The sequence below is a fragment of the Chiloscyllium plagiosum genome, chromosome 2 (assembly GCF_004010195.1).
Source record: "Chiloscyllium plagiosum isolate BGI_BamShark_2017 chromosome 2, ASM401019v2, whole genome shotgun sequence".
Taxonomy (NCBI): Eukaryota; Metazoa; Chordata; class Chondrichthyes; order Orectolobiformes; family Hemiscylliidae; genus Chiloscyllium; species Chiloscyllium plagiosum.
Window position 1 is genome coordinate 103,980,631 of NC_057711.1, and position 11,278 is coordinate 103,991,908.

General features: G+C 42.7%; 1 protein-coding gene across 1 annotated transcript in view; it reads left to right on the forward strand.

Annotated features, from left to right (window-relative positions):
* The first annotated feature begins 1,237 nt into the window (after positions 1 to 1,237).
* The window catches only part of dnah6 (dynein, axonemal, heavy chain 6), a 341,236-nt gene continuing 331,195 nt past the window's right edge, over positions 1,238 to 11,278 (forward strand). Inside the window, exon 1 of the mRNA XM_043705917.1 lies at positions 1,238 to 1,403. Coding sequence (XP_043561852.1) covers positions 1,238 to 1,403 — 166 coding nt within the window. The remainder of the gene's footprint in view (positions 1,404 to 11,278) is intronic.

Consider the following 11,278-nt stretch of genomic DNA (forward strand, 5'->3'; position numbering starts at 1 on the left):
ATCACCCAATGATTTATTAAATTCATTCTTCAGAATTCCTTTATACTCAGTTCCAGAACATTATTGATGACTACAGTCAGGTTTACTGGCGTGTGGTTCACAACAATTGATCTCCCTCCTGTCCTGAATATCAGGGTGATATCTGATCACATTTCTTTTGATCTTAGAGACTTTTGATATTTTATACTATACATTTGCAGGATATGGGTCTTCCTGGTCAGGCCAGAATTTATTGCCAAGAGGGCAGTTAAGAGTCAATCATATTGCTGTGGGTATTTGGTCACATCAAGGCCAGAGCAGGTAAGGATAGCAGAGTCCTTCCTTAAAGGGCATTCATGAACCAGATGGGTTTAGCCAACAATCTGCAATGATTTCCTGGTCATGATTTAACTTCAATTCTAGATTTGCATTGAATGTGTTCGATTGCAGGTAATTAAAAAGTTAATCTGATTTCAAACCCAATGTTGATCTTGCTTTGTGCACAACCTCTGCAGCTGTAACCTTGTATGCCTCGTTCTGTTTAAACATATATGATCTGTATGTCCTTATATGTCATGATCTGCCTGTATTTCACACAAAACAAAACTTTTCACTGTACTTAGATACATGTGACAACAGTAAAATTAAGTCAAATCAAAACATTAATCTAGTGAAAATACCATAGATGTGTAGACAGGACAGGGCTCAATAATGGGTTGGGACTGGTTTGATTCAGGAGTGGATTTGGCTGTGACTCTTTAATTCAGCCAGAGCTTTAAAATCCTGCTTTCATTTTTCCCAACCACTCAGGAAGAATGTCCTGGATAATGGGCTGAATTTGTCAAACATTTTGGGTCATTGCTAACATCTGCAGAACTGGACAGTAGTGCACCCCGGCTGGGTTAAAATGTCCTCCTCTCCACACAATCTATTTCTTACAGCCAGTAATTTTGTTTGTTATCTGCTTGAAGTGAGTGGAGAACTGCAGAGTGAGGCCAAGAACCAGAGGCTGAAATTTCAATCAGACAATTTAACCTCCATTGGCAACGTGTGTTCAGCTGATCGACTGGGAAAGGAGGTCCTGCTCCCAGAGGCTTCAGATGTCAGCACCGACCTGCTATGACAGACTCAGCCTCCTGACATGGTGGGAATCGCACATGTTGAGAGATCTGACCCTCTGTGTTTAGACCCTGTTTTGGGTCTTGCCTCCTGTCAGCTGGATCTCAGTGTCCATCAGCTCTGCCCAGCGGAGTGCCACATGGCGAAGGAAGAGGCAGCTGGTGCTGCTGCTGGATTTGCTCCCCCTGCTGCTGCTGGTGCTTTCACTCCTTTTATTCCCCATCAGGGGTTCACAGTGGAGCTGCAGAAGCAGCTGGTGAAAGTTGACAGTGGAGAAGGGCAATTCAGGGCAAGTGAAGAGCAAGGTATCAGAGAATTGACTTCCAAGAAATCAGCTATTAATAGTCAGACAGCAAAATGACACATTCTGTGCAAAACAGACATGAGCAGCAGCCTCTCAGCTGGACAGAGGATCAGAATGAACATACCACCAGGGATCATTGACACAATTTGATTGGGGATGTTCTATTCAATAAGGGCAGGATTAAAATTTCACATATATATTTATTTTACAAGGGATACAGAACAGTAAAGCACAAGAACAGGCACTTTGGTTCACCATTTCTGTACTGACCAGAATGCCATTCTAAATTAATCTCATTTGCCCGCACATACATATCCATATCCTTTATTTTCTGCCTGTTCATGTGTCTGTCCGAATACCTCATAAACATTGCTTCTACCACCTCCCCTGGCAGCATGTTCCAGGCAGAATTGGGTACTGCAGATGCTGCAGATTAGAGTCAAGATTAGAGTGGTGCTGGAAAAGCACAGCAGGTCAGGTAGCATCCGAGGAGCAGGAAAAATCGACATTTCAGGCAAAAGCCCTTCATGAGATGTTCCAGGCTCCTACCATCCTCTGTGTAAAAACCTTCTCTCACACACCTCCTTTAAGCTTATCCCTCTCAATTTAAACTTACGCCTCTAGTATTTGACATTTCCACCCTGGAAAAAAAAAAGACTTATTATATACCATTTCTATGCCTCTCATAATTTTATATCCTTCTATCAGCTCGCTCCCTAACTTCTGTTGCCCTGGCAAAAAAATCCAAGTTTGTCCAACCTCTCCTTATTGCCGACACACTCCAATTCAGGCAAAATCCTGGTAAACCTCTTTTGCATTCTCTACAAAGCCTCCACATTCTTCTTATAGCGTGGTGACCAGAACTGTACACAATGCTCCAAACATAGCCAAACTAAAGCTTTTATATTCAATGTCCGGAGTACCTCAGCGGCCTGTAGTTAAAAACAGGAGAGATCGACAGGGGAATCAACAGGAGAGAAAGGAAATAAAAGTAGACCCCAGAGAGGCAAATGTTATTTAACAAATTGCCCACATTAAAAAGGAACGATAATAATGGTCCCTATTGGGAGAAAATGGACACATTGGTAGAGGGTCATTGTCTTACCAGTGATGATGTACATGTCCTTACTAAGGCCAAAATGTCTAAAAGTGTTTGGCAGAATTTACAACCAAAATTAAATGGCACACCTAGACAATCCAAAATTAATGGCCCAATGACAGACATAGCCATTTAAGGATACATTAGGTCGGAGCACCCCAAATTGGACTAAGGTGACCTTAATAATAGAGAGAACCAAAAGACTGAGGACTATGTAGAAAGGAAGTTTGAAGCACACAATTACAATGGTAGTATGGCCCTTCCGCAATAGAGATGGCGAGTTATATTTGAAAGTACTAAAGGATGGAATTGTATCCCAGCTAGCTAAGATTTTGAAAATTGGGGTCCCAGTGTGAAATAACTATAACCAGGTCCCAAATTGGACTAGGAGGGCTGAGGCAATCAGAAAGAGAGGGCAATATGGCCAACATGAATGCAGCTCAAGAAGGAAAGCTGGATATTGAGTGTTGTAAGTGCAGCAGGAAAGGACACATTGTCAGACAATGTAGACAGAAAGGGGAGTGGGGCGGGACAAGATAAAGATAAGGAAAAGTATAAGTGCTTGAACATGATGGGTCAGGCCATTAGAAAAGAGACTGCTGCATAAAAGAGGGCAGGAGCGAAAGCAAGGGACCACAGGCTCCTACCATCCTCTGTGTAAAAACCTTCTCTCACACACCTCCTTTAAGCTTCTTTTACAAGGGATACAGAACAGTAAAGCACAAGAGCAGGCGCTTTGGTTCACCATTTCTGTACTGACCAGAATGCCATTCTAAATTAATCTCCCAAGCGTCCCAAAATCAAACCATTCAGGATAGGGACACTGGTGACCATGCTTGCAACATCAGGACCCTATGTGCCTACTGGGAGCAATGGCACTGCCACTTGTCATCCCGGTCTTAGTGGATGACCTGAAGTAGCTGCTACCCCAAAGATGGGTAGCGGCGCTCGGTGTGGGGTGAAGGATCCCAGATTATTTTTTGACATGCTATTATGGGGCCCAAATTATGCAATATTAATAGATACAGCAGCAACTGCATCAATTACTGATATGGATTTGCCCTTTGAACATCCAAATTAGAGGAGTTTCGGGAGGATCTAAGGAAGCTACGTTAAGTGAACCAGCCCCAATACAGATCGGGAATGTTGTACAATCTGTTCAGGTCTGGGCTTGTGAGAATGAGGAAGAAACCCTTATGGGAATTGATCTTTTAGAACAGTTAGGTGTAGCTGTTAACGTAGGTACTCTCCTGTCTTTTTAGGGAGAGGAAGAAACAGAGATGCTACATCTCCAGTAGCTATATTGCAGGTCGATTGGGCCAGCTAAAGGATTTGGGGGAGGGATAGCAAGGACCCAACCTACCAACAGGATTGTGGATTAATACAGGTAGATCCTGTAAAGGTTAAGAGGCGTTCTCATCTACCACATTAACATTATCCCATTATGCCCGAGGCAGATAAACGATAGTCATGATATTTAGGGATTTAGAGGAACAAGGAATTGTCAGGCCAATTGCATCCCACACTAATGTTCCTGTCTGGCCCGTCAAGAAACCTGACAGGTCGTACCGGTGTGCAGTTGATTATACCTCTTTGAACAAGTATGCCACCAGGGAGTACCCAATAGTGACCAACCCATCAACAATATTTAATGGCCTAAAACCTCAGCATGACATATTCTCTCTCCTCGATACTGCTCATAGAGTTTGGTCAGGACCAGTGGATTTTAAGTCTCAGAACAAGCTTGACTTTATTGTCAGGGGGACTCTATTACACCTAGGATTTCATTACAGTCAACGTGAGATTTAATAACAGTCCACCCATATTCCACCATATGGTCAAGACAATAAGTCAAATCAATAGGACAAAACCAGAAAGTACCATCCTACAGTATGTAGATGACATCTTGATTGTTTCGGAGGGCAAAAAGAAACATTTCCGGAAACTAAGCCAAGTGTGACATCAGGTCAGTCAGTCTGGATTAAAGATCAGCCCGTATAAGGTGCAATGGGAAGACACAAAGTTAAATACTTAGGACATCAAATCAGGAATGGAAAAAAGACAGAGCAGAATGCAGCTATTGGAGTTGCCCCATACTGCGAACAGAATCTGGCATATCATGGGATTACTTAACTATTGCAAGTTTATAGAAAATTATTAGGAATTGGCAGAACCATTACAGGCCCTGGGAAAGGGGGGAAAGTAGACCCAGAGGAGGATAGACTGATGCCCAGAGACAGAAGAAACTTTTAATGGATTAAAGCAAGGCTTAACCTCTACACTGGCACTAGGGTTGTCCAACGGATCAAGATCCTTCTATGTTCTTTGTGAGAACAATAACAGGTATTTTTTAACTTTAGTGTGTCAGAAACATGGCCACAGACTGTGACCAGTCGCCCACCAGCCCACATGAAGAAGATCCACAACTGCTGGACTCTACCGGGGTGCACAAGCACTGGATTGTGCAATGTGGGTAACTGAGGTGCCCGAGCCTATTAGCCTTCCTTATGGGTTAGATTATACTCCATACCCTACACAGTTTGGCAGCATTATTAAAGCAGGCGAATGGAGGCTAGTATCTGATAGCCCCCTGAGTCAAGTGGGAATTGGTACTGCTCCCTGCAGACAAACATACTGATAACCAAGGACAGTTCAGTGAAACTAGCAAGACTAATGGTAAAAGAACGGGATATACATGAATGTTTGAAGGTTTTCGGTAATGGAGAGATCAGGATTGCTGAGGAACCACTAGAAGGAGATAGAGTAATGGAGTTTTTTGTAGATAGGTAAAGGAAATATTACACACTGCTCGGGCAGTGGTGGCAATAGAGGGAGACCCAAAAGCAGGACAACACACACCTGGAAAGTATGCAGTCCAAGTGGTTGAATTAAAGGCCTTAACTGAGGCACTGAAATTAGCTAAAGATCAGAGAGTTAATATTTACATGGGCAGAAATTACACCTTTGGTGTGCTTACATGACTACATGATGCCTTGGGTCCAGAATGAGTAACTCATTTCATTCTGTAGTCAGAGAGCAACAGAAGGTGGTCGAAAAGTGATACAAGGAACTATTTCCAGGATGAGATGCAGAAATGGGGGGGAGGGGATGCAAGACAGTGTAGTTGCCCCCGTTGCATAAGGTAGATGTTATTCAAAACTTATCATGGTCTTGGGAGGGATGAAATACAGCAAAAAATGACTCTATGTTGGTGGTGGCCTGAAACGAGCAGAATCACTGCAAAGTATGGCCAAAGGTGTGTGTCATTTGCACAGGGTCAACCAGAAAAGGCAACAAGGTTAAAACTAAGTCACCAGGCCAGAGCTAAGGACCCATGGGAACAGCTACAAATGGATTTTACAGGACTATTCCCACAAACTCACGGAAAATATACAGTTTGATACTGATAGATAGATTCACCCCATGGGTGAAGGCATTTCCCTGAAAGGGCTATTCTGCAGGAACAGTTGCAAGGATACTAATTAAAGACATTATACCCAGATGGGGGTGTCCTACGACAGACCTACTCAGATCATATACACTTTACTAGGAAGGTGATGAAACAAGTGTGTGCCCTTAGGGATCAAATGGAAATCCCACCTTCCCTACCACCCCTATGGTTCAGGAATGCGGGAACATATGAATTGGATACTGATAATAGTTTAACTAACACCCTACTTGTTGACCATTTGGAGGCAATCTGTATCCACTGCTATCACCCCCATTCACGCCTATAACCTTGGCCCTCACCACAACTGAAACTACTCCTGAACTAAAATGCAGTAGTCCCAGAGAAGGAACAATGATACAGGATTAGTATTAAAGGATATTGGGGAACCAGTAACTTTCATGCCAGAGACACAAGGACATACAGATACTTTTCAAAAATATAACCACCTGATTGGTGCTCTCCAACCATCAACAATTGTGGTGACACATCTTCTACAAAGGAGAGAACTTAAGCTGCCTGAAATGATCAGGGTAAGGAAGAAAAGAGGTAATGGAATCAACAGGGGCAGGCTATGCCTCAGGGGCAGCTGTGGACAACACCTTCAATATTGGGAAAATTAATTCCCAGATTCTAGACATCTACCAGAAAATGTGTAAAATCCTAAGTGGTGGTTAGCAGAATCAAGACTGACCCAGTTGGGTCAGTCATCCCAAGTAATTCTGAATGAAATTGAACTTCTGAAACACCTCTAGAGTACTTCCCTTTCCCACGGTACCTTGCTATGTAAGTGCAGAATGTGTAACACTTGCCCTTTCACCTCTTCCCTGCTTCCCATCCAAGGGTTTAAGCAATCTTTTATAGACAATAGACAATAGGTGCAGGAGTAGGCCATTCAGCCCTTCGAGCCTGCACCGCCATTCAATATGATCATGGCTGATCATTCCTAATCAGTATCCTCTTCCTGCCTTATCTCCATAACCCTTGATTCCACTATCTTTGAGAGCTCTATCCAACTCTTTCTTAAATGAATCCAGAGACTGGGGGTCTCCACTGCCCTCTGGGGCAGCATTCCACACAGCCACCAATCTCTGGGTGAAGAAGTTTCTCCTCATCGCTGTCCTAAATGGTCTACCCCGTATTTCTGACCATTTGAAAACACTACCTCCAATCCCATGTGCTTTAACTTTACATGTTGATGTCTTAGATGGCTCTTTGAGCCTGCTCCGCCATTCATTGTGATTATGGCTGATAATCCAATTCAATAGTTTTTCCCCCATATCCTTTGATCTCTTTAGCTCAAGTGCTAGATCCAACTCCACTGGAATTCATGCAATGTTTTGGCCTTGACTGCATGATTATGTCTGATTCTCACACTGTTTTCAGCTATTAAGTATTTTATAGTGGACTCTAGCATTTTCCCAACTACCAATGTCTGCCTGACTAATCTATAATTCCTGGTTTGCTCTCATCCTCTATTTTTAAATAGATTGGTTACATTAACCCCACTCTACAATCTGTAGGAACTGTTCCAGAGTCTTGGAAGATGACCACTAATGCAGCCACTCTGTCTAGAGCCTCTTCCTTAAATACTTTGAGACATAGATTATCTGCTACTGGGGATTTATCAGTCTTCAATTCCATCAATTTCCCCAGCGAATAATGATTTCCTTCAGTTCATCCCTCTCATTAAATCCTGTATTCCCGAACATTTGCTGGTATGTTATTTATGCCCTTTGTGAACACAGAACCAAACTATGTATGGAGTTGGTCAACCATTTTTTTATTCCCTATTATAAACCTCTCTGTTTCTGAAGGTAGGAGACCTGCATTTGTGTTCAGTTTTTTTTCTCTATACATACCTACAAAAAGTTATACAGTCAGTTTTTATGTTCCCGCAAGTTTGCTATCGTACTTCAATTTTCCTTTCTTAATCAATCCCTTTGTCCACTTTTCCTGAATCCTAAATTGCTTCCACTCCTTGGTTCTGTTTTTTTTCTGGCCAATTTCTGTCTGCCTGTTCTTCAGATCCTAATACTGTCTCTTATTTCCTTTGTACGCCATGGTTTGACCACCTTTCTCATTTTACTCTGTGCCTGACAGGAATGAGCAATTGTTGCCGTTCACTTATGCTCTTCGAATGTTTGTCATTGCTTTTCCATCATCATCCCTTTAAGTAGTGTTCCATGCCATTGTAATATCTATTATTTAGATTCAGGACCTTAGTCTCAGCATCAACAATGTCACTCCACCTTAATGACAAATTCTTCCAAATTATGGCCACTTATTCCAAAAGACCTTGCATAATTAGATTGCCATTTATTCATTTCACATCACAAAATACTCAGTCTAGGATGGCCTGGTCTTCTCATTGCTTCTTCACATTATTGGTCCAGAAAATCACCCTGTACACACACCAGAAATTCCTCCTCTACGATTTTGTTACTTATTTGATTTCCCCATCTGCATGCAGATTAAAGATGTTTTTTATTACAAGAAGTATCAGTACAGGTTGACTGGTGTAGAGGGCCACATGTAATCTGTACTTTGAACTCCTGCTACGATAATCCCATTCCGTTCCTGAAGATAATGGTTTCCAGAATGAACATGCCTTTTACACTTTGTAAACAAACAAATGGACAGACTAATATCTTGGAAAGAATGGTTCAGTAAGATTTTCCCAATGTACTCCACCCCATTTTATTTTTCTCGATGCACAGAATGATGGGGCTGATACTGTAATCAGTGTGATGCGTGAGAAACCATGTTTAACTATGGTTGTATAACCAGTGAATTGGGTTAAGTAATTGTACAACCTCATCCAAGTGCTGCAATATGGCATGGTAGATTGAACGTGTAAATGTTAAGGCCAGTGGGAATTGCACTCTTTGACTGGTGCATGTGATTGTTTTCCAGAAGTAGCAAAAACAATGTTTTGTGAAGTTTTCTGAATTGTACCAGTGTCTGTATAAATTTAATCCTTCGAAGAGAGCTCAGCTTAAATGAGACTGCAGTTTTGAGCAATGCTGTAGTGCCAAATCGCAAACAGCATAGTTTAAAATTTAGGTGTGAGCCACATAATCTCTCACAGTTACCTCCTGGGACAGGGCTGTGCACTGAAGCACTAAGCACATGGAATGTTCTGTGTACAGGGCGAAAGTGAGGGCTGCAGATGCTGGAGGTCAGAGTCAAGATTAGAGTGGGGCTGGAAAAGCACAGCAGGTCAGGCAGTATCCAAGGAGCAGGAAAATCGGCGTTTCGGGCAAAAGCCCTTCATGTTCTGTGTACACACAGGTGGTTCAGATGTTTGGACCATTCAAGTCTGGAAGTAGCACAGCGTGTTCATGAGGCAGGCTTGTGTAGCATGCTTGAACGTCAAAGTCAGTCAAAGCAAAGTGTTGGAGAAACTCAGCAGATCTGACAGCATCTGTAGGAGAGAAATAAGGTTAACCTTTAGAGTCTAATATGACCTTTCAGAACCAAAGATGACTCTGTTTCTCTCTCCACAGATGCTGCCACACTTATTGAGTTTCTCCAACACTTTCTGCTTTCAGTTCAGAATTCCAGCATCTATAGGGTTTTACTTTTTTTATGGAAGTGAGTCACCTGTCCTAATATCGTCCAGTGTTTGCTTACATTTTCACTATGCATTTTCTTTCTTTTTAAAATAATTCCCTGTTGAAGCATGCAAGACATTCACTGTAGAGTATAAGACACAAAGTCTTTTGAGAAGTAAAAATTTTGGAATGAATAAAACAGGATTGATTTTTTTTTGCCCATAAACCTATATTTTTTTGAAAAAGCTTTCAGTTATCTTCATTTACTGGAATTATTTGCTTGATGATTTGGGCCTTTTTTTTAAAAATAGCATTATGTGTTTCTAAAAGAAATAAGTTTTTGGATAGGGTGCCACAAATGTTGCTTGACTTTGTTACCTTGTCTACCTGGTCATTCTCTACATTTGCCTTTCATTTTTCATTGTGGATTACTGTTCACTCTCTAAGGGTGGAGCAGCTGTTTGCAGCACTGATGTCACCTGAAGTCCATGTCCAAAGATGAAAATGTTGAGTAGCTGTGTTGCAGTAGAAAACCTGCCTGCCAGAATGCTGGTCCCTAACCTATTACGGTGCAAACCGTCTCTCTTGTAGAATTTATGCTTACCACAAAATATACCCCAGAGATCCAAGAACTTAAATCCTTGCTTCCTGCACCAGTTCCTGCAGTAGAAAACCTGCCTGCCAGAATGCTGGTCCCTAACCTATTACGGTGCAAACCGTCTCTCTTGTAGAATTTATGCTTACCACAAAATATACCCCAGAGATCCAAGAACTTAAATCCTTGCTTCCTGCACCAGTTCCCCGACCACACGTTCAAGTCCATTATCTCCCTGTTTCTGGCCACACCAGCCCGAGGAACTGGAAACAAACCGGTGAATAGACTCCAGAATAGACTGCTTCAAGTGAAGCAGAATTACCTCCACCAATTGGGGCTGTTGCAGCCAATTGGCCTACTCTACATTGGAGAAACTAAACACAGAACACCTCTGGTCCCTGTACAAGCCTGACCCTGACCTCTTGTCTGTCATTGGCATGCTGCATACTCCAGCAAATCACAATGCAAACTGAGGAACAATATCTCATCTTCAGGTTAGGCACTTGACAATTTCTGGACTTTACACTGAATTCAACTCCTTAAGATTGTGAACTACATCTCATTCCTTCCCTTTCTTTCAGCTTTACTTGCTGCATTCTCTGTTACTATGTCCTCGGTCCCCTACCCACTGCACCCCCCACCCCCCCCCAACTCCAGTGGGACCATTTGATCTTTCCAGTTTGGCAGTTGGACACACTATTGTCCTGCCATTGTCACATTCCAATTACTTAATCTGTACAATCAGCATCCTTTCTCCCCCAGCACTCCACACACCCACTGTTACGTAAATGTCGTCCCCTTCACACTAGCTGTGATGAGGAGTTACCTGGATTCGAAAAATTAGCGTGCTCCCTCCACAGAGCTGACTGACCCACTGTGATTTCCAGCAATGTTTGCATTCAGTACAGATTCCAGCAACCAAAGGAGTAGCCATGGGCAACCGCATGGGCCCCAGCTATGCCTGCCTCTTCGTAGGATATGTGGAACAGTCCATCTTCCGCAGCTACACTGGCACCACCCCCCACCTTTTCCTCTGTTATATCGATGACTGTATCGGCGCTGCCGCGTGCTCCCACGAGGAGGTTGAACAGTTCATCCACTTTACCAACACCTTCCACCCCGACCTCAAATTTACCTGGACAGTCTCCCCTTCCTCCCTCCCCTTCCTCGACCTTTC